Source organism: Nyctibius grandis, chromosome 14, assembly GCF_013368605.1.
Source record: "Nyctibius grandis isolate bNycGra1 chromosome 14, bNycGra1.pri, whole genome shotgun sequence".
NCBI lineage: Eukaryota > Metazoa > Chordata > Aves > Nyctibiiformes > Nyctibiidae > Nyctibius > Nyctibius grandis.
Window position 1 is genome coordinate 13,932,479 of NC_090671.1, and position 27,074 is coordinate 13,959,552.

Genomic DNA, 27,074 nt, shown 5'->3' on the forward strand with positions numbered 1-27,074 from the left:
TGTAAAAGTTATAAAAGCTAAAAAAAAATAAAAAAAATAAATAACACCAACCGCACGAGTGCAGCCGGGCTGTTTATGCCGCTGCCTCCGCGGGCGCGGATGCGATAAGATAAAGGCACCGGCGGGGAGGGGCGGCGCGGAGCGGCGCGCACCCGCGGAGCTGCTGTTGGGGCCGGGCGGACCGACGGACAGTCAGACAGACAGTCAGAGAGACAGTCAGAGAGAGAGACAGTCAGACAGACAGACAGACAGCCGGCACCGCTCCGCTCCGCCCCCGCGCAGCCTCCGCCCTCGGCCGCGCCGCTCCGCTTTACATAACCCGCCCGGGGCCGGGGTCCGCGCCCCGCGGCTCCGCTCGGCGGAAATGCGGAGCCGCCAGCCCCGGTTTCCTGCCTGAGCCGAGCCGTTCCGAGCCGTGCTGAGCCGTACCGAGCCGTGCGCCCCGTCCCGTCCCGTCCCCGGGCGCTCCGCCGCGCTCCACCATGGGCGAGCGGCAGCCGGACGCCTTCTCCTGCAGGTAACCGCGGGCGCGCAGCGGGACCGGGACGGGCTGAGCCGGGCTGTGCCGGACCGGGACGGGCTGAGCCGGGCTGTGCCGAACCGGGACGGGCTGTGCGGATCCGGGCTGGACTGAGCTGGGACGGGCTGTGCCGGGCCGGACTGAGCCGGGCCGGGCTGAGCCGAGCAGGGCGGCCCCGGGCGCTTTGCCAGACCGGGACGGGCCGTGCCGTGCCGTGCCGGACTGTGCCGGGCCGGGCGTCCCCGGGAAGCGGCCGCTGCAAAGCGAAAGTGGCGGCGGCGGCGGGAGGCAGCGCAGCGGCCGCTCCTCCTGCTGCAGCCCCCGGAGCGTTCCCGGGAGCCCCGGGCGCGGAGCCCCTCGCCCCGCGGAGCCCCAGCGCCCCCCGCTCCGGGAGCAGGACCCCCCTCCTCTGCCAGCCCTGAGCCCGCGGACTTCTGCGCACCCCCCCGCACCCCTGTTCTGCGGGGGGACACCCTTATCCCGGGCCCCTTCCCCTGGCTCCCTCTTGCCAGGGGCTGCGGTCACCCTCGGGGACCCCCGTCCTCCCAGCACCCCTATCCCCCGTGGGCACTCCCGGTGCCCTGTTCCCCTGTGGGTCCCCCCAATCCTGAGGACCCCCATCTTTCTAGCACCCCTTTACCCTGGAGCACCCCCTCTTCTGGCATCCCTGTCCCCCTCAGGGTCCCCCATTTCCCAGCACCTCTATCCTGGGGACCCCTGATCCAGGGATGGAGCTAGCCCTGCCCCTCTCCTCCGCCTGCCCCCAGACCCCTGCAGCCCCCACCACGGGAGTGGCCCCTCTTGGAGGGCACAGGACCCTGTGGGGTGATGCCCACCTGCCCCAGCCACCGTTGTGGGGTGCTGTGCTGCCCATGGGGGCTGTGCCCTGCCTGCCCGCCCCACGGCCCCCTTCTCCTCTGCCCCCGTGCCCTCTGCGAGCCCCAGGGGAGGTGCCAGCTGGAGCCTGCCAAGCGGCTCCTCTGGCTTTCTGCTCCCTGCAGACTCCGTTGGCTCCAGGCACTGCCTGGCTTGGCAGGCGCGGGTGCTCGGGGCACGAGGCCGATGCGCCGGCGGGCAGCACCCCAGTGACCTCCCCGTGCCCTGCCAGCGTGCCCAGTCCTGCTCGTGCCAAACCCCAGCGGGGTCACCCGCAGAGAGCCCGGACCCGCTGGCTCCAGCAGCGGCAATAACACAGTCATCGCTTCCCTGGGCTGGGATTTACTGTCAAGGAAACCGGGACGAGTTGTCAAGTTGCGATTTCGATATCGTTGTTGCAAATGGATTCAAGATGTGCTGGAGCAGTGGGCTGGTGTCCCGGGGACTTTTCGGGTTGCTGCGCTTAGGTAGGGGAAGCAGCCGGGGGAAGAGGTGGCTGGCGCGGGGACCTGGCGCTGCCTGCGCTCGCGTGTCCCCGTCTGCCATCGGGCTTCGCTGGTAGGTTACGGGATTGGAGTTTAAAGGCCCGTGAAATTACTGGCAGGTTTCGCTTTGACTTGTTTGGGACTAGATCAACGCCTCGGATTTCTTTTTAACTGGCTTTTGGTGCAGGAGAGCCTTGTCCCTGTGCATTCCTCCCACCTCCGATACTACTTTTATTTTCTTCTTTGCCTTTATGTGTTTATTGCCTCAAAGATCCCTTTTGGTTTCACCAGAGCCCGCGGGGCAGCGGCTCTGCCAGCGCCGTGTACGCACCGGAGAGGTTTGGGTGCGAGCGCTGGTGGCCTTTGAGGGGTCTTACCCCCCCCTCACGCAGAGCGAGCCCTCCCCACGCTGACGCTGGCACCACGAAGACGTGGGGACAAATCCGAGCGGGTGAGATGAAGCGAAAGTGCAAGAGCTCGGCGCTGGCGGGGTTTGTGGTGCCGCCGGCGAGGAGGAAGGGCCAAATCCAACCCTGGGACAGGGGACCGCTGCGGTGGGGAGGGAGAACCAGGTCGGTGCGGGGCTGAGCTGCTGGCTGCTCCCCGCTGTCCCCGTGGGTGAAGCTGGGGACACCCAGCCAGCTGCTCCCCCAGGAGAGCTGCCTGCGCCCAGCTTCTCCCACGCCTACACCACAGCGATTCATTTCATGCAACAAAACAAACCCCGTCGAAAGAGGCCACCCCGCTGCCGGGCTTTTCCCCACAGGCCGTGGGTGTAGGAGAGTGTGATAGGTGCCAAATGCCATGGTGATGGGCGCTCAGGTGAACAGGAAGCCTGTGGGGAGCTGGGCTGGTGGCAGCAGCTCGTCCCGGTGAGCTCTGGCAAGCCAAGCGAGCCTGGAGCTTTTATTTGACCCAAGATGGGTTTGGGATGGGCTGTCTCCGTCCTGACTGTCCTGGTGGAGTGATCAGGGGAAGCCAAACGGGTGGATTTCCCCTGGATTTAAAGTGCTGTGACATCAGCTGCATCCCCGGAGCTCTGCAGCGCTGCTCAGCCCACGCGGAGCCGTAGCTTAAGGCCAGGGCTGGCCTTTCATACAGCAAGCTGTGTAGGGCCGGGTGGGCACATCAGGGGGGTGTGTGACCTGCGAGAAGGTGGGGAGAGGAGAGCAAAATCAGCCCCCCAAACCTCCCGCCTTGTAATGCATTTTCCTAAGAAAACAGCCTCTGTCGGCATGTGGTGGGATCTCTCCGACCTGCTCCTCTGTTGCTTTTGAGTTTGTTGGTTCAGTTCAGCTGAAGGGGAGGGAGGGAAGGTCCTGAGATCCCCCTGGGGTCCTCCAGCTTTCATGGAAACAGCTGGCAGGTCGCAGGGAGCGATGGTGCTGTGCCGTCACCCTCTATGAGACCCCGAGAGTCCACACCGCCACGGGGCTGCTCCCAGAGAGGGGAGCAGGATGGTGCTGGGCAGTTCCTGCTGTGGGTTGTGCTGGCCTGGTGCACAAATGGTCTCAGCTGTTCTGTAGTGATGCTCTAAATATGTGGGTGCTGTTTTGGGGGGGCCCTATAGCCCTCCTTGCCTCCCGTGGAGTCCCCGTGCTGCCCTGGGTGCGTGGGCTGGGGCTTTCTCTTCTGCTCGGGGGTAAATCAGCAATATTTACCCCAGCAGTGGGAGCAGGCTGCTGGAGGGGAGGGCAGGCACGGCCGAAGGGTAGCGGTAAAACTCCATGGGGCTTTCTGTGAGTGGAGCTGGGGCTGCTTTGGGTGGCTGTGCTCGCCCTGCAGCGAGCGTGCCCAGGGCAGGGGACGTGCCATGAACGTGTGTTGTGACCCAGCCTGGAGGAGGGTGAAATCAGGGTGATCTCCTCTGTTCCTTCCCCCTTATCCCGCATTGGGAGCTGCAGCCAGACCCTTTCCCACCTCTTCCCCTGCACCTCCTGCCTCGCTGAGCATCTGCATCTGTGAGGGGGGTGAGACCCTGGCCCAGGTTGCCCAGAGAAGCTGTGGCTGCCCCCTCCCTGGCAGTGTTCAAGGCCAGGTTGGATGGGGCTTGGAGCAACCTGGTCTGGTGGAAGGTGTCCCTGCCCATGGCAGGGGGTTGGAACTGGATGGGCTTTAAGGTCCCTCCCAACCCAAACCATGATTCTATCTCCGTGCCCGTCCCCACATGGCCCCACCGCCCCGCTTGTCCCCCTCTGCGCTCTCATCCCGGGGTCACATCCATCTGGTCCCCGGGGGATCGGGATGCAGAGAGGGGCTGCGGGGCTGCACCGGCACCATCCCAGCGGGATGCTCCCCACCACCCAACCCTTGTGAGCCCACCCCCTGTGGGCTGGCCCCCCTGGGGACCCGCATCCCTCCAGACCCCCCCCGGGGACCCCCGTCCCCCTGAACCCCCCCCACCGGATGCTCTCCCATTGAAAAGTGCCGTTCATTGTAACGGGGCCTTGTCCAGCCGCCTCGCGGGGCCGTGCCAAGGAAGGCTGCTGCGGCTCAGAATAGCTCTTTTCATGGGGGACATCCTGGGAAGGAACAATGTCCCGCTCTTGGGATTGTGGGAACTTTGTATTTCTGCCACTCGGGAAGCCGGGAGCTGCGGGGCCGGCGAGGGCGTCTCCCTCCTGAAAATAGTCCTGGCGGGGGGGTGAATTTTGAACAGTTTGCACTTATAAAAGGGACCCAAAAATGCCACCAGCCGCTTTTCCTCCGGTTGGGGAACGGTTTTTTCTAGGAGAGCTGGGACATAAATCAGATTTCCTATTCAGGCTGCTGGCGTGGAGAGTCGCGGCGAGGAGTCGGGGCCGGTTTCATTTTCGGATCGCGGCACATGCTCCGGGGCTGCCCCTGCACGGGCTCGCTCAGCCCCGGGCACGGCCACACGGTCTCTGCTCCGTAACGTTTCCCTTCGAGGCCAGATTTGCAGCGCTGGGTGCTGGTGGGTGCCCTCCCTGCGCGGCCGCAGCCCCCCGCCACGTGGCTGTTTTGTGGTGGGAAGGCGGCGGGCCGCATCCCGCACCCCTCCGTGGCAAGGGTGGCCAGCTGGCTCCGAGCCGCTCGTCCTCCAGGACGTTGCCCCCGGTGCTGCCGGCTCCTCTGGGTGCAATTAAACAACAAATGCGTTTACTGGGATCTTTGCCACTGCGAAGGCACAAATAAGCCGTTGCCAGATCCAAGCTGCGGCCTCAGGTTGCCGTCCCGGCCAGTGCTGGCACCCGCTGCCACAGCGGCACTTGCCACGTTGGGCAAGAAACCTGCTGGGGGCGGCTCGGCGGCGGGGCCAGATCCTGCACAAGCCAGGGCTCGCCGCCCCAGCCCGCATCAAAGCCAGCCCGTCCCATCCCGCTGTTCCTCAAGCTGCTGGCCCAGCACCCCAAAACAACCCCGGCACCCCAAAACAGCCCTGAGGCAGGCGGGCGGGGTGGCGTACAGCCCTTCCAGCAGGCCGGGGGGATGTTAGCCCCCCATCCCAGCCAGCCCGTGCTGTGTCCCAGGGTGGGCTGGATCCTCCAGGCAGCGTGAATTAAAGCAATTAGTCGTCGTGACAAGTCCTGTGGCTCTGCGGTGACCCGTAGGATGGCTGGGACCCCCTTGTAGGAACCTGTGGGGTATAAGGGATGTGGATATAAACTCTGCCCTGAAGCTGCTGAATTCCGGCACCGTGGAGTGCGATGGGCTGGAGCGGGGAGGAGCCCACCCGGCGCTGGGCACGCGTGTCCCTGCCGAGACCCGGGGCCGGGCGGAGGAGTGGGTGCTGCTGTGGTAGCTCAGGCGTGGATCCAGCCGTGTCCAGGAGCAGGGAGGACGGCATCGCGGGGGTGCATTTCCCATCGTCGCGCCGGTTGCTGCCCGAGGTGGCCGTCGGCTGCTCCACGCCGCATGGCACAGGCGAAGCCCGGCTTTTCCCACGCCGCAAACCTCTCCCGAAGCCGGCGCGGAGGGAGCTGGAAAACTTGGCAAGCAAATTCCCCGTCCTGGGAACATCCCACCCGCCTGAGCAGCCGTCCACGGGGGTGCCTCGCTCCCCTCTGCGTTTTGGGGGAGCGTCCCATCCTGCCGAGCGTGCCGGCGGTGCCGGTGGCCGCGGCGACAATTCCCGGGTGCCGGGAGGAAGCGGGAGCGCAGGCGGAGGATGCTGAGTCACGGGCGGGCTGGCGGCGCTGATAGACGGGGGGCCCCGCCGCGGGGTTCAGCCAAGGGCGCCGGCGGGCGCATGCCCGGCACCGCCGCCACGCCGGCCGGCCCCGAGCCTCTTCTGAGAAGCCGGGCCCCCGGCGAGGCTGGCGGGGGGCAGATAACATCTCCCCTCGCCTCGAAACTTCACGGGACGTGCTAGGAAGGGTGGCGGGTGGGCAGAGATAGAGCTCCGCTTCCCGGCGTTATCACCTCTCCACGCTCCGTATCGCCCCGCTCGCTTCCTCCCGGCCCCTCGAGGGGTTTTTTTTTTTCTTTTTTTTTAATATTTTTCCTCCCCCCGCAACAAATGCAATCACTTTTCCTCCCCTCCCAGCAGCCGGGGCGCCGGCCGGAGTTTCAGGGAGGCGGCGGTGCCCGTGCCGGCATGGCAGGATCCGGGCGGGTTGGCCGATGTTTCCTGCCCCAGCGGAGTGCGCGGCCCCGATAAGTGCCGCGGGCGAGCACGAGGTGTGGGGTAAGCAGCGTGGGGTAGCTGGGCTGGCCGTGGGGATCGCCGCTGCCAGGCCCAGCCGGGGCGGCTGCGTGCCGGCCGTGGGTGCCCTCAGATTGGCCTCGCAGCAAAATCTGCTCGGGGCAGAGATACGGCGTGGTTTGCCGGAGCGCGACGGCCCCTCGGAGCATCCCCCGGGGATGTGCTCATCCCTGGCCATGTCCCCAGGCAGGAGAGGCAGCTCCAGCCCCACGTTTCTGCAGCTTTTCGTGTTGTTTCCTCCTCTCCCGCCCCCACTTCGGTTTTATCAGCTCTGTTGAAATAGGTCCCTGGAGGGAAACCCATCGGCGCTGCGAAGCCTTGGCAGGAGGAGAGCGGATGCGGCTCGGCCGGGCGGCCCCGTGGGGCGGTGGGCGGCTGTGCTGGGGGGAAGCCGTGCAGCCACCCCACTGCCTGTGCCCCACTGCGCAGGTGGGGAAACTGAGGCACGGCCCTGCCAGGTGGGGATGGGGATGCCAGGCGCTGCGGCGGGGCTGGGCGCTCGGTGTTGTGCATGGTCACAAACCGGAGCGGTTGCTTGCGTGTCCGTGCCACTCACCAGCGAGCCGGGTGTCCCCAGGACGGCTGCAGCGCCCTGGCCAGACTAACCACGGCGCGCCCTGGGCCACTTGCCCCATGGGGACACATCCAGAGCAGCATGCGGCCACCCCGGGGTGGGAGGACTGCCCTGACGCCCCGGTGTGCTCTGTCTTGCAGCGCGGCCGCCTCCCTGGAGCCTCGGCAATGAACGGGCACGCTCTGCCGGCCGGCACGCCAGCGCATCCCCGGGGCTGGCATGAGTTCTGCGAGCTGCACGCCATCAGCACCGCCAAGGAGCTGGCGCGGCACTACCTGCGCTTCGCCACCGAGCACCCGCACCATGACCTCCTGGCCGCCGAGAACTTCTCGGTGCGGTTCACCGACCTCTTCCAGCAGTACTTCTGCCACGAGGTGAAGGAGGGCTTCGCCATGAACCAGCTCTGCATCCTGCCCGCCAGCCCGGCGCGGGATTACCGCGAGACGCACCGGCGGCACACGGATGCCACGTTGGGCACGGTGGCCACCAAAGCCGAGCTGGAGCCAAGCGCCCGCCCCGAGCAGCCCAGCCGAGCCCCTGAGGCCACCACGTCGGGGCTGCGCAAGTCCTGGAGCTCGGAGGAGCTGGCGGGGCCGGCACGGCGGCCCTTCTCGCTCAGCCAGCTGCGCAGGAGCTGGCGCAGCCTCTTCCGACGCCGTTCCTCGGATACCCTCCCTGGGGACGGGGATGGGGAGGCGACGCCGGAGGTGGCAGCTCTCAAGCCGGGACTGGGCAAGCGGGTGCTGCCGTGGGGGCTGTCGCGGGAGCAGCCCCCCGAGGTGCGCAAGGAGGGGCTCCTCAAGTACGGGCTGCTGGACGAGACCTTCCTGGACGGCGGGACGCGGTGGCAGCGGTGCCGCCTGGTGCTGCGGCGAGTGGGGATGCCCGACGGCGAGGAGCACGTGCTGGAGCTCTTCGACCCACCCAAGGTAAGGACCTGATGGCTCTTGCCTGTTTCGGCCAGGCGATGCTGCGGGTGCCTCGGCGGTGGGTTGGGGATGGTGCCAGGGTGCCGGCGTGTCCCCTGGGGAGGAGCAGGGCTGTGGTGCACCCCAAGGATCTGTCGCTGTGAGCAACGTCTGGACCCAGACGGGTTTGCTCTGCCACTGCTTTCCCTCTGCTGCAGCATGTTTATTTAAGACCTCTGAGGAGGAGAGCAGAGCCACCGCTGCGGGCTCATGTTTTGGGGGTGAAAGATGCCATAACCATGTGCTGAGGGCGATATGAGCGCTAATTATTGCGATCTGCTGAGGTGCAATTGCATGTCCCCTTGCTGGGACCCCAAACCTGGCTTTTCTGGGACCCCAAACCTGGCTTTTCTGGCTAGAAGCAGAGCGTCTGCCTTGCCCTCGGTGCAGAGCTGAGGTTAGGGGCTGGTGGCCTCCATCCTGCTCATCCCCAGCCCCATGGACCTGTCCCAGCCAGGCGAGGGGGGTCAGTGGGTCTGGTGAATCCCAAGTTCCCCCTGTCCCCGCCGTGCTGTGGCTTCAGCAGCCAGGGCATCTGCTCGCCTTGGCAAGCTGGGAATGGAAAGGGAAGAGAGAAATGAGGCTCCGGGCCTTCCTCTGTTCCCAGTGGGACCCGTAAGGGAGTTTAATTTTATTTTTGATGAGTACTTTTGTGGCTAGAAATTCAGATCCCGGCTACCCGGAGCGGAGATGCTGCAGGATGGGAGTGAGCGGGGAGCGGGGCGGGGGGAGCCGCGGGGTTTAATCTTTAAAAAGCCAGTTCCTCCGCGGGGCCGGGCTCACACAGGCGCGCAGAGCTGGGGGTTTGCTGTCTTTTTCCTTTTTTTTTGTGCTGACTTTGATGACTAACTTGTGCTTTGGAAGGAGGAAGTCTCGGGCTCTGCCTTGTCCGTGCCTTCGGGCTGTGTTTGCCGCTCACCGTGGCACCGGGCCAGGGAGCAGCCGGCTAAATGCCTCCTGTTTCTGGCAAACCACCCCAAGATTCGATATTGGGCACTCGCACCCCGGAGCAGCACCCTTGTCCCGCGGGATGAGCTGCGTCCCGCCTGCCCCCAGGACCTGGCGCTTGCAAACACTGCTTTTGCCCTTTTTTTTCCTTTTTTCTTCATATTTTTTCCTTTTTTTCTTCATATTTTTTCCTTTTTTTCTTCATATTTTTTCCTTTTTTCTTCATATTTTTTCCTTTTTTTCTTCATAGTCTTTCCTTTTTTCTTCATATTTTTTCATTTTTTCTTCATATTTTTTCCTTTTTTCTTCATATTTTTTCCTTTTTTCTTCATATTTTTTCCTTTTTTTCTTCATAGTCTTTCCCTTTTTCTTTATTTTTTCCTTTTTTCTTTATTTTTTCCTTTTTTCTTTATTTTTTCCTTTTTTCTTTATTTTTTTCCTTTTTTCTTATTTTTTCCCTTTTTCTTCATATTTTTCCTTTTTTCATTTTTTCTTCATTTCTTTTTTCTTCTTCATTTCTTTTTTCTTCATTTCTTTCTTTTTTCTTCTTCATTTCTTTCTTTTTTCTTCTTCATTTCTTTCTTTTTTCTTCTTCATTTCTTTCTTTTTTCTTCTTCATTTCTTTCTTTTTTCTTCATTATTTTTTCCTTTCTTCTTCATTATTTTTTCCTTTCCTTTCTTCTTCATTATTTTTCCTTTCTTCTTCATTTTTCTCCCCTCCCACCCCTTGGGGAGCCAGCCCAGCACATTCTTCCTCTCCCCGCAGCCCCTGAGCACCTCTGACCCACGGGCGGGCGGCATTTAAACCCAGCCGTGTAGCAAGTTCGCCCCGTGCTCTGCAGCTTTATTCCTTGCAACAAATCTCCGTCCCACGGAGGTTCCCCGGTGCATCCCCGCAGGGTGGGGGGACCCTGTGGTCCCCCAGGGTTCCCGAGCAGGGGGTTTCTCAGCCAGGTCTGCAGAAGGGGGGATGTTTCTCGCTGGATTTCACGACTCTCCGCAGTAAATTGCTTCCTGTGCAAATATTCTCAGGGCGGGTCCTTCCTTTCTAATGAACTGGGCCGGGGCCAGATCCTGGCTCCTTCCCAGCAGAATCCATCCAGCCCCTTTCCCAGTAACCGCGGTTGAATTCTGGGGGGGGTGGAAAGCCCTGCGCCGTGCTGGCACGTCCCCTTCCCCAAACCCAGCACGGGAACAAACCCCGGCGCGGTGGGAACACAACAGCTTGGTGGTGTTTTATTTTTTTCCTTTAAAATAACTAAATAATAACCAATAACTCCCCGAGGAAGGCTGCAGGGAGCCCCCTCCCCTCCATCCTCCAGCCCTGGGGTGCTCACAGGGCTTTGCCGCTGCCTTTCACCCGTGTCATGGATCTGCTCCTCATTTGAAGATGCTGTTGATGATCATGAAAGATTAATGGTTTTAAATAAGCAACTGTAAAACCAGCCCTTGGGGGCTTGCACCCCCAGCTGGTCTCTGGCCCAGTAGGCTCGGTCGCCCTCGAGCTCTCCCCAGAAGCCCCCTCCTCTTCTCCCTTCCTACCCTTTAAACAATCCGATGTAAATGGTGATCCAGCTCAGCCCCTCGGCTGTAAAGCTTTTGGCACCTTTTATCTCATTTTTCCCCACTATTTCCCCCCCTGGTGTGCTCCAACGGGGCCTCCCAGCCTAATCCCGTAACGTGCCCGGCATCAAAGGGAGCGGGGAGCTTTGAAGAGCCCTAATCCCCATTTACTGCTTGGGTGCGTGTGGGAGCTGCCCAGCGTGGGCATCCCACCCCGCAGGGATGTGCTGGTCCCACAGGAGCTCCAGCTGGATGAGATGGGGTTTCCCATGCTTGCAGCCGCTGTAGGTTGGTTTGGGCATCGCTCCTTTCTCCCTCGAGCGCTGGAAAAGCGATGTTGGGAGGGATCTGGCGATGGTTGGATCCGGAGCTCTCCTGGGAGGGGCAGGAGGCACCTGGACCCCCATCTTGGGGACATGCCGGAGGGTGCTGGTGTACTGGGGAGAGGAGGGGTGAAAGGATGCTGTGCTGCTGAGCGGTGCCAGGGTGAGGGGATGGTGCTGGGTGGCATGAGGCCACCATTTCTTCTCAGCAAGGGTCATTAGCCATTGGAAGGGGCTGCCCAGGGAGGTGGTGGAGTCCCCATCTCTGGAGGGGTTTAAGAAAAGCCTGGCCATGGCACTTAGTGCCCTGGTCTAGTTGCCATGGTGGTGTGAGGGCAATGGTTGGACTCGATGAGCCCAGAGGGCTCTTCCAACCTCATTGATTCTGCCCTGTCCATCAGCTGAGCCCCAGCCCCAAGTCCTAAACGCCGTGAAAACTGTGACTGGCGACGGAAACGTCCCGAGCCGTTTCTGTCGACCAGATGTTTTTACAGGAAGGAGAAGGGAAATGGGATTTGCATTTGCGCCGCTTGCTTTATGGCTTTTTAATGAAATCCAGCGCGTCCCCTGAACCGATGGGCTGGGAAGGCTCGTCCCGGCGAGAACCCGCGGTGCCTGTGTCACGGCTCGTACGTCTGCAGCCGGGGCTGCGGGAGGAGCAGTATTTTTATCTCTGCTCAGCGTGAGACTGCTTTGACTTCCTTTTTTTTTTTTTCTTTGTTTTTTTCCTTTTTCCCCTTCCTTTCACCTGAAGCGGGTTTCTGAGAACTGCCACCTCCTGAGCAAGCAGGTCCCGCGCCGCTGCGCTCCGATTTTCAGCGCCTGGGGCTCTGCCATCCCCAGCCAGGCATGGGGTGGGGGACGTCCCGGCGTTGTGGTCCCCATCCCGGCTCCTTCTGGAGCTGCTTTGTTACCTCCAGGAGCAATTGGGGCGGCTCAACCGTGGCCTTAAGTGACCCAACTGAGGATATAGGGAGAGGCGGTGGCGGAGGGGGAGCTGCTGCTGGCCACTGTAAGCAGAGCACCGGTTGCCCACAGAAGGGTTTTGCCTGTGATGGGAAGTATCTCAACATCCCATCATCGCCCTGGCCCAGGGAAAAGCACATTTGTGTCAATCTGGATCCCGTTTGGTGTCCTCCATCCTGCGAGCTGCAGCGGGCTGGACCACGTGTGCTCCTGCCCTCCCCTCCGTGGTTCGCCCAGGGGTGAGCTGGCTCACGCCACGTTTTTTTTGTTTCCTCTCTTTCATGCAATAATAATGTTAAACAGTCCCAGGCTGGCAGAGGTTGTTGTCTTGATCCTCCAGCCAAGAGTGACCTTGTTGCATCGTCCCTTGGTGGCTGGACAGCATGTGGCCGGAGAGCTGCATCCCTCTCCTGGCATCCTTTGGGGCTGCATCTCTATCCCTGCATCCTCAGGGACCGCATCGCTCTCCTGGCATCCTTCTCCTGGCAACCCCAGGGGCCACATCCTTCTCATGGCATCCTCAGGGACCGCATGCCTCTCCTGGCATCCTTCTCCTGGCATCCCTCTTCCTGCATCCCCAGGGACCTGACCCTTCTCCCAGCATCCCCAGGGACCGTGTTCCTCTTCTGGCATCTCCAGGGGCTGCATCCCTCTCCTGGCATCCTTCTCCTGGCAACCCCAGGGACCACATCCCTCTCATGGCATCTCCAGGAGCTGCATCCCTCTCATGGCATCTGCAGGGACCACATCCCTCTCATGGCATCCTTCTGCTGGCATCCCCAGGGACCGCATCCCTCTCCTGCATCCCTCTCCCACCATCCCCAGGGACCGCATCCTTCTCATGGCATCCTTCTCATGGCATCTTTCTCATGGCATCCTTCTCCTGGCATCTGCAGGGACCGTATCCCTCTCCTGCATTCTTCTCCCAGCATCCCCAGGGACCACATTCCTCTCCTGGCATCTCCAGGGACCATATCCCTCTCTTGGCATCCCGCTCCCAGCATCTCCAGGGACCACATTCCTCTCCTGGCATCTCCAGGGACCATATCCCTCTCCTGGCATCCCTCTCCCAGCATCTCCAGGGACCACATTCCTCTCCTGGCATCCCCAGGGCAGGAGCTGGGAAACCTCCCATGGGGTAAGAGCTGGCGGGGGGTTTGGGTGTGCTGCGATTCCCTTGGGAGAGGCGAAACCCCACCCGAAGGCGCCCAGAGCTGCACCGAAACCCGCCCGCAGACTTTCACCGCCGCCCTCTCGGCGCCGTGCCGCTCTGTTCTTCGAAGGCGCGCGGGGCTGGGCGTCCTTTCGGCTTTTTGAGATTTCGGTGGTGACTTTTTCTATTTTTTTTTCCCCCCCTCTTTTTTTTTTTTTGGTATCGCAGGGTGAGGGCACACGGGGGGAGGGCGATGAGACAAAAGGTTATTTGTCATTTATTAACCACAACTTTTTCCATCCTTGGTCATGCACGGAAAAAAAAAAAAACCAACCACTTTTAGCAGCGTAACCGCAGCCCCGCTGTTAATTGCTGAAGAGCAAAGTTTCTTATTTTGGAAACTGTGTTGCTGGGATGGGCTTCGCTGGGGCTTGATGGGGTTGAGAGGGGAAGGGTGCTGGACGGAGCCCCAGCCTGCCGCTTCCCCGGTGTTGTTGGGGTTTGATGGGGGTTTTTTTTAACCCCATCCTTTAAAATCCACCCGGCTGTGGCTGGGGTGAGGGGGGGTTACCCCACTGCTGTGACCCCCCAGCTCATGGCAGCGATGCGAGGGAGATGGCCCCGAAGCAGGGATGCTGAGGAGCTGCTCGCGTAGGAAAGCACCGTGTGCGAGCCGAGGAGTGAGAAATAAATGGAGATATTAAGAGAATCGCAGGAAAAGGGATTGGGAAAGCACTCGAGGATGGCACCACTTCCCCCTGAGCCTCCCGCAGCTGGGGGTGCGAGGGGCTGGGGGGTGCTGGGTCCCGCTCAGCCCGTGTGAGGTGCCCGGCGGTGGTTTTTGGGTGGTTGTCTTTCATTTTTTTTTGCTTTTTCCTTTTTCTTTTCTTTTTTTTTTCCGGCCCAGGATGTGGTTGTTTCGAGGCTGAGCGCTGCTTCTTTCAACAGTAAATATTTATGAAAGGCTGCACAGGCAGCGCGGGGTCTCGGGGGATTCATCCTGACCCCGCTCCTCCCCGCGGGGCAGCCGGTCCCAGCTCCAACCAGTATCCGTGATGGGCATCATGATGTTTGTCGTTGTCTTGAGATTTAATTAAAACCAAAGAGTTTTGGGCAAATCTGCTTCCTTCAGCTGGGTGAGGGGCAGGTCCTGCTTTGGGACCGAAACACCCACCCAGGGGGGATCGCATGCCCCGGCGTGGGCTCCTGAAGGTCTTGCGTGGTCCTGGGTGATGCAAAGCCCCAGGGTGATGCACAATCCCGGGACGTGCTGGGGACCCCCTGGGGTCCGTGCTGGGCACCCCACATCCCCAGGCTTTGGGGAGCCCCAGTCCCTGGCTGCAGCTGGCTCACGCAGACACCTTGTTTACTTTCCGCCCGCGCTCGTTGTTTATTCCAGGAAATTATTAAAGCTGGAAGCGAGCTTGGCTTAAAATAAAAATAAGGGGGGGGAGGTTGGCGCCCGCTGCCTGTTTGCAGATCCTGTTTATAGCCCCCGTCTTCCCACAGCCCGCTGGGAGCGTGAGCCGCGGGGCTCGCTGCTTTTGGGGTGATTTGGGGTGATTTTGGGGGGGGGTGTTGACTCGTTCGTGCAGATCTGGCGGCGGCTGAGGTTTGTCGGTGCACAAGGAGGGGCAGCCAGCCCTGAGGGCAGGGGGGGTTTCTAGCCAGACCCCCCAAATCCTTCCCCACGGGTACCCCAGCGGCTCTCGGGGTTGTGTTTTTGTGGCACCTTGGGTTTAATTTAATAAGAAATAGGGGTTCGGTGGGTTGTTTTCTCTCCTCGTCGCTCGGCAGCCGCTCGGGATGGGAACAGAAGGAGCTTTGTGCCCCAGCCGCCCCCGAGCCAGCGCTTCAGGCCGGCACAACGGTGCCTCTTGTCACCGCTGAGCCCGGTCCCCTCGGGGACAGCTCTGTCCCCTGCCACGGGCTTTGGGGGTGCTTGGAGACAGGGTGTCTTGGAAACTCTTTTGTCCCTCCAGCGTTGCTGGGGTTTGGGGTGGGCAGAGAGGGGTTTTGGGGGCGGTGATGGTGGGGTCTGGGGGAGGCTCTTGTGTTTCTCTGCTTAACAGAGGCAGGAAACCTCCTACACCCAGTGCCCCAAACCAGAACAGAGAACCCCATGATGGCACTCACTGCTGCTGTCAGTAGGTTTCAGAGTGAACAGCCTCTGCATGCAGGCGGAGAGGCCGGATTGTGCCACCCTGGGGTCCTCTCCAGTGAGCTTTGAGGCAGTGAGCTGGGCTGCAGGGGCCCTGCAGGGGATGTGGGATGCAGGAGGCACGTGAGAGGCCGGGGGTGTGCAGGGAAAGGGCCCGAATCGGTGGGATCCCAGCCCCTGTCCCCACCACCGGCGCTGGCACGGGGCTGCCCAGGGTGGACCTGTCCCCTTGGCATCACCTGTGGCACAAGCACCCGAGGAGGAGTGTTGGGATTAATTGTGCCACCAACGCCCTGGAGCTCTGGGATTACCCGTGGTGCAAATCCCTGAGGGTGAACTCCGGGATTAGCCGCAAGGACATGTGCTGGGATTATCTATGGTGCAAAGTCCTTGGGGCCGAGCACTGGGTTTAACCACGGTGTAAACTCCCGAGGACAAACCCTGGGATTATCTGTGATGTGAAGTCCCCGAGGTCGAACTCTGGCATTCCCCGTGGCACAAACCCTCGGGGGTGATCGCCGGGGCAGCAGACACCTTGCACCCTCCCGTGTGCTCCTCGCCAGCCCCACAGGACCCCCGTTGCCACCCCGCTGCCCTGCGCCGGGGCAATGGGATGTGTTTCCCCTCCGGTTCGCCCGGCATCCCTCGGGACGGGGCTGCGTGTCCCCGTGCTCCTGGGAAACTTCACAAAACTCCCCGGGGCTGTGGGTGCGGGATGTGGTTTCACGCTGGCACAACCCAGCGCTCGCCCCGCTGCCGATCGCAGTGGCCGTCTGTCTGTCCGTCCGTCGGCAGCCTGGTGGGGTGAGCCGTGCCCGGGCGCGCTGCAGCTTGGGCTGGGGTTTGTCCCTTGCGTAAGGGGCACACGGCGGGCTCTGTGATTTACAAGAAGCAACAAATCTCGCCCGTATCCGTCGGGCACCTTGCACAAGCGCGCGGTGTGACTCAGGGTGGAAGCGAAAGAGCCGGCGCAGGGAAAGCCCCGGCGCGTGGAGGGGCCGGCGCCAGCGCCCGCCGCTCTCGAAGGATTTGCTCTCTGCTCCGCACAGTCTCGGACTGTTGGTCCTGCCACCATCGCTGTGCCACTGCCACCATCGCCGTGCCACTGCCACCATCGCCATGCCACTGCCGTCATCGCTGTGCCACCACCATCATTGCCCTGCCACTGCCATCGTGACCATGCCACCACCATCATTACTGTGCCACCACTGTCATCCCCATGCCACCGCCGCCTTTGCCAGCAGGGACTGGGCACTGGCCAAATGCCCTGGGAAGCAAGCTGGCTGCCTGCCTCTTTCCCCCAGCCAAAAAAGCCCCCCCAGCATCTGCAGTGGCCCCGGGGGCATCCGTGCCAGTCGTGCTCCTTACGGCAGCGACTCAGAGCATCACGGCCAGAGCTTGCTCGGCATGTGTAGCCACGCTGGGAGGAGTTTTGCTTCCAAAAATAGAATATAAATGTGAAATATTCTTGTTAGAGAGGTGCAGAGGGACCCGCCGTGCTGAGCCAGCCCTCCTGGGTGGTGGTTTCCCACACGTGAGAGAGTGAAAGGCAGGAGGAAAGGTGAGCTGTGAGGGCTGAGGAGGGAGGATCGCCGCGACAGGAGCTGGTGTCTCATTGGCACGGGCAGCCCCCCGGCCTCGGGACCCCCCTAGGCATCGGGGATGTGGGGACACAGGACGGGGGTGCAGGGGGGGGTGTCCCCTCTGCATTGAGCCTTGGGCTCCAGTGGGATGCTCTGGGCAGGGAGCTGCATCCTGGGGGCATTTTCCTCCATCTTCCAGTTTGTGCCATTTTCCCTGGCGCTGGGGACAGCTCTGGCCTGGCTGAAGGTTCATATTTTTAAACAACTCTAGAAAAATCCCCTGCAAAGCACAAAAATATGAATCCTGGGGTTCAGTTGAGATCTGGTGTGGCTCCTCTGTCCCCAGCCAACAGGACCGTCCCCATCGGTGGCCTGATGTCCCCAGCAGTGTTCAGCCACTGGCAGCCCCTGTGGGAAGAGGATGTTTGGGGGAGCTGGGCTGGATCCTGCTGCTGCTGTGAGCTGGAGTTTACCCATGTTACATCCCAGGACAGCTGGTTTTGTGTGCCAGGAGTCAGGAGCAGGGACGCTGTGGTGATGGCACGGTGGCAGCTGTGTTCTGGGCACTTGGGAGTGCGGCTTTATGGGGCGCCGTGTCCCCGGGTGATTCTGAGGGGTGCTCAGCCTTGTGCTGGGGTTTCCCCATGTGCACAGGATCCTTTGGGGAGTGGGGGGGTGAAGCCTCTGGGGTGGGAGCTGATGCCAGTTGGGCTGGGGGCTGAGCTGGTGCAACATGCTGAGCATCCGGAGTATTGTGTCCTATCCTGAGCACCCCTGAGCACCCCATCCTGAGCATCCTGAGCATCCCATCCCATACTGAGCATCCCATCCCACCCTGAGCACCCTGAGCATCCCGTCCCATCCTGAGCATCCCATCCTGAGCACCCTGAGCATCCCACCCCATCCTGAGCATCCCATCCCACCCTGAGCACCCTGAGCATCCCGTCCCATCCTGAGCATCCCATCCTGAGCACCCTGAGCATCCCGTCCCATCCTGAGCATCCCATCCCACCTTGAGCACCCTGAGCATCCCATCCCATCCTGAGCATCCCGTCCCACCCCGAGCATCCCGAGCCCAGCCGGCGGCAGGGGGTTCCCAGCCCCACCATGCTGCCGTGGCACCTCTCTTGCCGAGAAGGAGCCCGTGGGCGCTGGGCGAACACGCGGCGTGTTGAGTGTGCAGTTTTGGTTACCGAGAACTCCCTTTCCCGGTACGGGCCGCCACCGAAGGGCATCTTGTGGTGAGGTGCGGCGGCTCGGGGGCGGGGGCACCGTGCCTGCGGTAGGCACTTCTCCGAAGCCCGACTGGTTTTTCGGGCGCCGTATCTCTCTGCTGCATCATTTCCTTCTCCCTTCATGCTCTCGACGCAGGGGGCTTCGCCGAACTCCCTTTTCCTGGAATTTCCCTCTTCCTAAGAAAGCGGGAGGCCGATAAAACCTGTCGCGCTGGCAAGCTCGGGGATGTGCCAAGTGGCACAACCCACGCGCAGGAAAACAGCCAGGACGGGCAACCCCTTCGCTTGCTCCTGCAGGACTTTGCACAGGGCATGGTCGTCTTCCAAGGGTGGCAAAAAGAAAAACACTCCTTTGGGATAAAGCACCGGCGCCGCGGCGGGTCGTGGCACCCCCGGCGCCAGTGATTGCAGCACCAGCCCCGGTGCACGATGCCGAGCGACTTCTAAGAACTTTCTTTTCGGCGCAGCCCGGCGCTGATAAGGGCTGATCCCTCTCACGCTGCGTTTCCGGCCCCAGAGTACACCAAGTGCTCAGGCGAGAGGGAGGAAGGAGGGGGGGGATGGAGGGAAAAAAGCACCCAAGCACGGTTTGGTTGGGTGACCGTGGAGAGTGTTGAGTTGCCCTGTGGGGACTACCTGAAGGGTAGGCTACAACTACCTGGAGGGAGGTTGTAGCGCAGTGGGAGTCGGCCTCTTCTCCCAGGCAACCAGTGATAGCACAAGAGGACACAGCCTCAAGCTTGGCCAGGGGAGGTTCAGGTTGGACATCAGGAAGCATTTCTTCTCAGCAAGGGTCATTAGCCATTGGAAGGGGCTGCCCAGGGAGGTGGTGGAGTCACCATCTCTGGAGGGGTTTAAGAAAAGCCTGGCCATGGCACTTAGTGCCCTGGTGTAGTTGCCATGGTGGTGTCAGGGCAATGGTTGGACTCGATGATCCCAGAGGGCTCTTCCAACCTCATTGATTCTGTGATTCTGTGATTGACCTCCTTGGGGTCATGCAGCTGGCTGGGGACATGGCAGGGGTGACTTTGCTGCGAGCATCGCAAGCTCGGAGCAAAATTAATGTGTGTTGGTTGGCAAACACAGCCCAGCATCCTTGCGGGGACGGTGGCCGCGGGTCGGAGGTGACGGCTGGAGCCGGCGCGACTCAGCCCAGGGGACGCTGAAGCCGGTGCATGAATCACGGCCAGGAAAAGTTTTGTCACACCACGCTGACAGGAGCCCAGCGCGGGGGGACGAGCGTGCCCGGCATGTACCAGCACCGGCTGGGCTTTGGGGCTGGCTCCGGCCGTGGGGATGAGTGCGGAGGGGCTGGCTCCATCGCCCAGCACCGGTGCAGGGGTCCCCTGGGGACACCCCTGGGTACAGCCCGGGCTTGTGGCAGTCGGTGGCTTACTTGCGGGTGCGCTGGGCAGCGGAGGAACCGAAAGCTGCTGGGAGGGGTGTCCTTGGCCTTTCTGGAAGTGTTTGCTCAGCGCTTTGTCACGTGCCTGTGTCAGCGCCAAACCGGCCACGGGGAGCTGTGGGCTCCCCGTAACCGGGGTGCTCCCTGCCTGCACCCCCATTTCCCCATCGGTGCGCACACTGCCATGCTGGGAACCCCCTTCTCCACGCTGGAAACCCCATTCTCCCTCCTCTCCTCCACCCATCCCTCTGCTGCCAGGTCCTTGGGGGGCCACCAAGATGGGTCCCCTCTCCTGGCACTGCTCATCCCCCCCAGGGTGCCCCGACAGCAGCCAGGCAGTGCCATGCAGGGTATTTCCTTGCCACAGCGGGTATTTCCTTGCCAGTGGGGTATTTCCGTGCAGAGGTGGGTATTTTCTTGCCAGCTGCCGTGCCTCGGGTGGCTCCTGGCAGGCTCGGCCCCGTCCTGGCAGAGCAGCGGGACGTGGGGCAGCGTTTGGGGGTGTCGGGGGTGTCGGGGCTCCGCTCAGCCGCCGCGCTCCCCTCTGCAGAGCTCCAAGCCGAAGCTGCACGCCGCCTGCTCCGCCGTGCAGGAGGTGCGGAGGTGCACCCGCCTCGAGATGCCCGACAACCTCCACACCTTCGTCCTCAAGGTAGGGCCTGGCCGAGGGGGGGGCCCGCAGCCCACCCCGAGCCCCTTCCCACCCTCCGGGGTGCATGTGGCTGCCAAAAGCTCCCACGTGCCAAATTTCGGTTCCTCTTCCCCGCCGGGGAGGGGGTGCCCGGGGGGATGCGGCGTGCGGGGTGGGGGGATGCTCTGCCCTGGCTGGGGTCACCCCGAGTGCGGGTGGGTGGGAGGGGGAATGCACGTCTCTCTCTCTCTCTGAAGCCCCCTTGTCCGATGTCCCCCAGGTCACCAACGCCACCGATGTCCTGTTCGAGGCGGGGGACGAGCAGCAGCTCAGCTCCTGGATGGCCGAGATCCGGGAGTGCGCGCGCAGGGGGTAAGAGCCCGGTGGGTGTCCCCAGGCCTGGGGATGGCGGCAGCTGCTCCGCGTCCCCCAGCACCGGTCCCGTCCCCCGCCACCGGTGCTCAGCCTGGCTTCTCCCGTCCCCGACAGGTCTGACGTGGGTGACGCCGAGCTCCTGGCGTGCCGGCACCCCGACCCCGCAGCCACCAGCCCCACCACCAGCACCGTCAGCCAAGGTGAGCAGCGGGGACGCCCAGGGGACCCTGGGGACAGGGCAGGGGTGCGGGGGCATCCCTCGCTGCGGGGGGGTCCCTGCCATGGCTGGCCAGGCTGATGGGACATCCCCAAATTGGGGGGCAGAGCCAGAGGGGAGGGGAACAGGGGTGACGGGCAGGGGTCCCCGCGTCCCCGGGGCGTTCATCCCTGTGCCCTGGCAGGGGCGGCAGCGGGGGGCCCGGGGGAGGCGGCGGGGCCGAAGATGGAGCAGTTCCTCTCCTCCTGCCCCTGGTTCCACGGGCCCATCTCCCGCGTGAAGGCGGCTCAGCTGGTGCAGCTCGGGGGGCTGGAGGGCCACGGCGTCTTCCTGGTGCGGCAGAGTGAGACGCGCCGCGGCGAGTACGTGCTCACCTTCAACTTCCAGGGCAGAGCAAAGGTACGGGTGGGAGAGGGGCTGGGGCGGAGGGGGATCTCGCAGGAGACCCTTCCTCGGGCAGCCATGCCACCATGCTGTGGTCCCCATCCCATCCCACCCCATGAAGATGCCCTCCTTGCTGGGTCCCTGCCCCAATGCTCACAGGGGGCTGGTGGCCCCATGCCCAAGGCCCCTGCACCGAGCAGGGTACCACGGGCTGGGGATGCAGGACATCACGCTGGGGCCATTTGTCCCCCCCCCACCCCAAATATCCCCATGTCCCCCATCATCTCCTCCAGCGAGGGAGCTGGTGGAAGGGTAACGGGTCCGTGCTCCCCACCCCTCCCCAGCACCTGCGGCTGGCGCTGACGGAGCGGGGCCAGTGCCGCGTCCAGCACCTCCGCTTCTCCTCCATCGTGGAGATGCTGCACCACTTCCACCGCTACCCCATCCCGCTGGAGTGCGGGGCGGCCTGCGACGTCCGCCTGTCCCGCTACGTCGTCGTCCTGCCCCAGCCGCAAGGTACGCGGGCACGGAGGGACGGGAATGGGGGGGGCAGGGATGGGGGGTCCCAGCAGGAGAGTCCCCAGGGTGGCTGCGGGTGCTCCGGGGCTGGGCAGAGCGGGGGCACACATGGCTGGGGAGGGAAGTGGAAGCATCCGGGCACAAAAGGTGACTCCCAAGCTCCCGGCTTCCTCTTTTGAGAAAGCAGAAGCTGCCCCAAACCGCCGGCCGCGGGATGCACCCGCACCCCAACCCCGCGGGGCAGGAGCATCCCGCCGACCGGCCGTCTCTGCCCGCAGCTCCCGGCTCCGCCAGCACCGTCCCTCTCCCCCTGCCCGCTCCCAGCTGGAGCCCTGAATCCAGCCTCGGCCCCGTCGGCTCCTCCTGCCCCCACGGCCCCGACGAGACCCCCCCAGAGCAGATCTTCCACCTGGTGCCACCGCCAGCCGAGCTGGCCCAGAGCCTGCGCCCCGGCGGGGTGCCCGCAACCCCTGGCCACTGGCACCGCGAGTCGGACTACGAGGTGGAGGCACCGGGCCGGGGCCACGTCCGTGCCATCGACAACCAGTACACGCCGCTGTGACGGGCGCCGTGCCGGCACCGGGACGCACTTTCGGGTGGAGAAATCCCAGAGACTTTCCGGGTATCCCATCGAGAGAAAGAATGTACCTAGTTTCTTCCTTCTGGTTAGGGATGATTATTCTATTTTTGCAAGGAAGGGGGTAATTGTTCACTCCAGTACGGGTGTGCTCCCTCTCTTCGGCCTGTTAAAGGGCCTGATATTTTTTATTTTTTTTGTTGTTATTATCAAAGCTTTCTCGTTACTGTTTACACCCCCCGCTCCTGCCTGCATCTCTGCGTGCCGAGCATCCCTGACACAACCAGAGAAGGAACTGGGGTCTTGCGTTACACCCATATAATTGGAGAAGGGAAAAAAAAAAAGGGGGGAAAAAAAAAGAAAAAAAAGAAAAAAGTGGACTATAAATTCATCAACCAGTTGCTGCTCCGGGATGAGCCCCGTCCTCCCGCCCCGGCACGTGCTGCCGCTGCCAAACCCTCCGGCAAACCCCGACCGGCCGGAGCTGAGCTCCACGATGTCGATCGTGGTCGGAGTTTGGGCTTTATTTTCAGATAAGGAAAAAAAACCTGGCTTTTCTTGCTCTTCTTTTTAACCCAGCGCAGCTGCAGTCCTTCCCTGCACCAGCCATGAATGCTTGCGCCATCAGCCTTGCTAATTAAGAAGTGAACACTAACTACCTGCTCCATCGTTAATAACGTCACTAGCTGAGAACTAACGCTGAGACTGACAGCAGGTAACTCCTGGGATGGAGGAGTTTTATCCTGGTGATTGAGGTGTTTTTATCCCGGTGATGGAGGCGTTTTATCCCGGTAAGTGAGGTATTTCATCCCAGTGATGGAGGTGTTTTTATCCCAGTGATGGAGGCGTTTTACCCCAGTGATGGAGGCTTTTTAGGCACAAATCTAAAGTGAGTTTTCCCCCCCCAAACATTTTTTTTACCTCCCTGCCCACCCCACTCTCGCTTGCCTCTTCCCACCCCCCCAAAACACTGTGTAACCAGGAGTTTGGCGGTATTTGAAGCAACGCAATGGCCTCTGTATCACTGTACCTGCCCGTGCCTGGGGCGGCCAGTGCGGCTGCACCCGGAGAGGAACCACTTCTTAGAAGCTGCCGTTATTTTAAGAATAAGGAAGGGGCTGGAGCTGTTGCGACACGCCGGAGGGGATGTTCACAGCACCCAACTTCCAGATTTCTCAGCGTGGCGCTCCCCGGGATTTCGGATGCAAAACTTGCCTTGGAACAGGAAAGCCTTTTTTTTTTTTTTTTTCCATTTTTTTTTTTTTTTCCCCTTGAGGTGGGAGCATTTAGGAATTAATTGGAAAGCAAGTAAACAAAAAGCCTCATGGGAGTTTTGCAAACACCCAGCCTCGAGGCAGGGCTTTGCTGTTAAGCCAGCGCAGGGTGAGCCTGGTTGGCAGCCCAAGCCTGAGGAACCAAGCTCTGCTCAAGGTCAGGGATGGAAGGGGATGAGCACGGCGCTGGGCTGGGCCAGAAAGGGCAGATGCAGCGTGGGCAGGACTGAAACAGCCGGGGCCAAAGGCAGGCCAGGGAGTGGCCGTGGGAGCAGATCTGGTTTTGTAAGGAGTGGTCAAAGGCTGAGGGCTGGGAGAAGCTGGATACCATCAATTTGAGAAACCACTGAGGATTTGCATCTTGTGCCTCCCCATCTCTTGCCCCAGCCCTCTCCCGGGCTGGCTGTGCTTCCAGAGCAGGCACGGTCTTTTTTGTCCCCATTCCTCTTGTTTAAAATGACTTGAAAATTGACACATCCTGTATTTCAGCGGGGATCAGCATTTCCCAGCACATACTGTCGCATGCTCGGTCTTGAAATCGGAGCAGCAAGAGCAAATTGCACTGGCCGGTCGCACCTCCAGCACTGCCAAACCCAGGGAGGCTGCTGGAGAGCCAAAGCCAGCCCTGACCTCAGCCAGAGCATCCCATTTTCCTCCCCGGACCAGCACGAAGGCTGCACTGAATGATGACAGGACAAGAGCACACAGCCTCAAGCTTGGCCAGGGGAGGGTCAGGTTGGACATTAGGAAGCATTTCTTCTCAGCAAGGGTCATTAGCCATTGGAAGGGGCTGCCCAGGGAGGTGGTGGAGTCACCATCTCTGGAGGGGTTTAAGAAAAGCCTGGACATGGCACTTAGTGCCCTGGTCTAGTTGCCATGGTGGTGTCAGGGCAATGGTTGGACTCGATGATCCCAGAGGGCTCTTCCAACCTGATGATTCTGTGATTCTGTGAACGGCAGGAGCGTACAGCTGGGGCTGTGCCAGGCAAGTCAGGTCCCTTCATTGCTAATAAAAAAACTCCCCCAGTCTTGCATTTGTAGGGATGAAGGAGGGAGATGTTGGCTTCTTTGCATGCTCAGTGCGTGGTTTCACCTTGGAAAACACTTGCACATGCTGCACCTTGCTAAGGCTCAAAGTTTTTAGCCCTGCTGAGCTGCCAGCAGCCACATTTCAAGGGGTCTTTCCCCAAAAGACAAGGTGGTCTCGTGCCAATCACCCTATGGTCAGAGCATCTGCGAGAAAGGGATTCACAGCCCTGGCCAGCTCAGTCAGATGCTGCTGGGACGGGTTGTTTTGGCGTGTCAGGGCTTATTGTTCAAGCGCCAACAACTAGCCGTGCACACACACGTGGTATTTTTAACTTGCAGTTTAATTGCAAGGGGTTTCTCTGTAGTTTAAATGGAAATTGCTGAGCTTGATTAGCAAAATATACATCGTTATCGCCCCCTCAGCCACTTCCCCTGTGCAAACAAACTCCGGGGGATGTGAGTTCCTGTTCGCCCCACTACTGAGCACTGGGAAAGTCGCTGTGATTATTTAATAGAGTTATTTCCTTCTCAGACCTCACCACCAAGGGCTGTTCTGCCACCTCGCCTCTCCTTGCCCAGGGGCTTGTTGGGTTGAAGAGCCTCTAGCCAAGCCCAGAGCTGCTGCTCTCCCTCTCCAGCCACCCCGCTCCACCATCTCCCCGTCTCGGTCCTCCCCACCCAACCTCAGCCGCACAAGGACCCAGTTTGGGGGGGATTTTGGGGCTATTTCCTCAGCTCCTGAAGGGCTGCATTTGAAATCCCGTTTCTCTGAGAAAGCATCTGGCTTGTGCCGCAGGTCAGAACTGGACACGCAGCCCTACCTACACGTTACTCCAGCCGTAAGGTACTCCTCTGGGTTACACCAGTGAGCAAAGAGCATTGAGCCCTTCCACGGAACATAGGATGGAGCATATGGAACATAAGCAACCTGAAGGAATTTTTTTTATATTCTTCTAAACTTAGGAAAAGAGCCTCAGTCTTAGCAGGTTTAGTTCCCCAGCCCACGTGGGCTTTTATCGGCCTTTATGAAGTACCAGTGTTGAGTTTTGGGAGGAGGGGAAGCCATGGGCAGGTCCAGCTGCCTCCCATGGAGGAGAAAAAGTGTTTCCTAGAGCTGGAATAATCAGGTGTGACCGCCGAGGTCTCAGCTTGTGCCTTAGTCTGGAGATGGACATGTGCAACATGAGTTTGGATCCAGTGTAGCAAAGCCCTGACCCAGCCGGCAGCAGCTCTCGGTGCCCCATGGCCACTCACACAGCTTCCCTGAGGAGGGACCCTTAGGGAGGGCAGCCCCATTTCAGCCACCTACTCAGGACAGTTGTTCTTGGCAATAAAGATACAAAACGGGCAGTGCCTTCGCTCTCTGTGACAGCAGGGACCCGCCTTCTAGTGCATAACCTCACGCTTGGGTCCAGCCAGCACTTCTCCCCTCATCTCCATCTTACGCTTCGGAAACCACTTGCTGTTTGCTGACAGACCCTCCCTCACGGGGGGGTTTTGCGTGTCCTGATGGGTGACAGGTTCTGGAGAAGTTCATGTCACGAAGCGTTATTTAATCTCTCCCTCCCTCCCTCCTTGCTCCATCCCCACCCTGAGGACCAGCACCAGCAACCCGGAGTAGGTCCCACACACTGACACCACCGTTGCCTCACCGATGGTTTTTGCATCGCAACTATTTTGGGGCAAAGCTTCGAGGAAGAGCTCCAGGTCCACGGTGAGGCCGAAGCTTCTTGTTTCTGGCAGTCTCCGGCCCCCAGAACACTGCTGTCACCCAACCAACGCAGTTTTACTCTAACAAGCATATAAAGCCTTGAAATCTTGACAAACACGTCTGACTACAGCATCCCAAATGTTAATTTAAGCTTGTTCGACCTGAACAGACCCCAACCTTCACCAGCAACTCCCAGACGGGGGGAGGCGACTGCGCGTTCTCTAACTCCAGCCTTTAACAGGATGATGATTCCAGCCAACATTTTGTTGGATGAAAAGCGTTATCCATTTGAAAGTTCTACTTTTCACCTGCACAGAAGAGTTCTTCTTGGATAGTAGGTTTTTCTATATGTTGTTTCTGTATGTACTGTACAAGTAACTTATTCTTAAATAATGCAATTTTACCATAATATAAAAAAAAAAAATCTGCTCTTAATAAACTGTTTTTAGAACTTGTTTCTCACTTTTAGTCTTTAGTGTGATTCTCTCTAGGTGCCTGGATACTATTTTCAGAGATCCTGGATGCTCAGAAACCTTCCCTTACACGGAAAGAAAACCCACAGCCTGTGGGAGCGAGCTGTTCCTTCTCAGATGACTAGTTCCAGGAGTCCTGCCCCCAGTCCCCATCGCTGTCCGTGTCCACCTCATGCCCCTGCTGCCCACCCCAACAGGAGCTCATGGTTTCACTGCACCTCTCACCTGGAAGGACTCACAGAAGCTGCCGTGGTGTTTGTATCCCCCTGCACGTTTTTCACCAAGCCCCAAGGGGCTGTTGGTAACTGCTGTCCATGAAGGGTTGGATGCACGGCCCCTGACTTGTCCTGCCTCTATAGCACGACAGTAGAATCCAGTTTAACCAGCATCACCTTCTGGTCAGCCAGAAAGGGTCATTAGCCATTGGAAGGGGCTGCCCAGGGAGGTGGTGGAGTCAC

The 27,074-nt window shown here is 60.7% G+C and overlaps 1 protein-coding gene across 4 annotated transcripts; it reads left to right on the forward strand.

Annotated features, from left to right (window-relative positions):
- Positions 1-397: 397 nt before the first annotated feature.
- Positions 398-26,560, forward strand: SH2B3 (SH2B adaptor protein 3). Of its 4 annotated transcripts, none has more exons than XM_068412774.1 (8): positions 398-517; positions 7,262-8,050; positions 19,977-20,078; positions 20,338-20,429; positions 20,547-20,632; positions 20,834-21,048; positions 21,378-21,549; positions 21,831-26,560. In XM_068412774.1, exons 2-8 carry the CDS (start codon positions 7,289-7,291, stop codon positions 22,112-22,114), a joined length of 1,713 nt encoding a protein of 570 aa, XP_068268875.1. In that variant the 5' UTR covers positions 398-517; positions 7,262-7,288; the 3' UTR covers positions 22,115-26,560. The 4 variants fall into 4 exon arrangements, with proteins under 4 accessions (XP_068268875.1, XP_068268873.1, XP_068268874.1 ...); XM_068412772.1 differs by having other exon boundaries at positions 433-517; positions 20,315-20,429; positions 20,932-21,048; XM_068412771.1 differs by lacking the exon at positions 398-517 and adding an exon at positions 6,916-6,976.
- Positions 26,561-27,074: the final 514 nt, after the last annotated feature.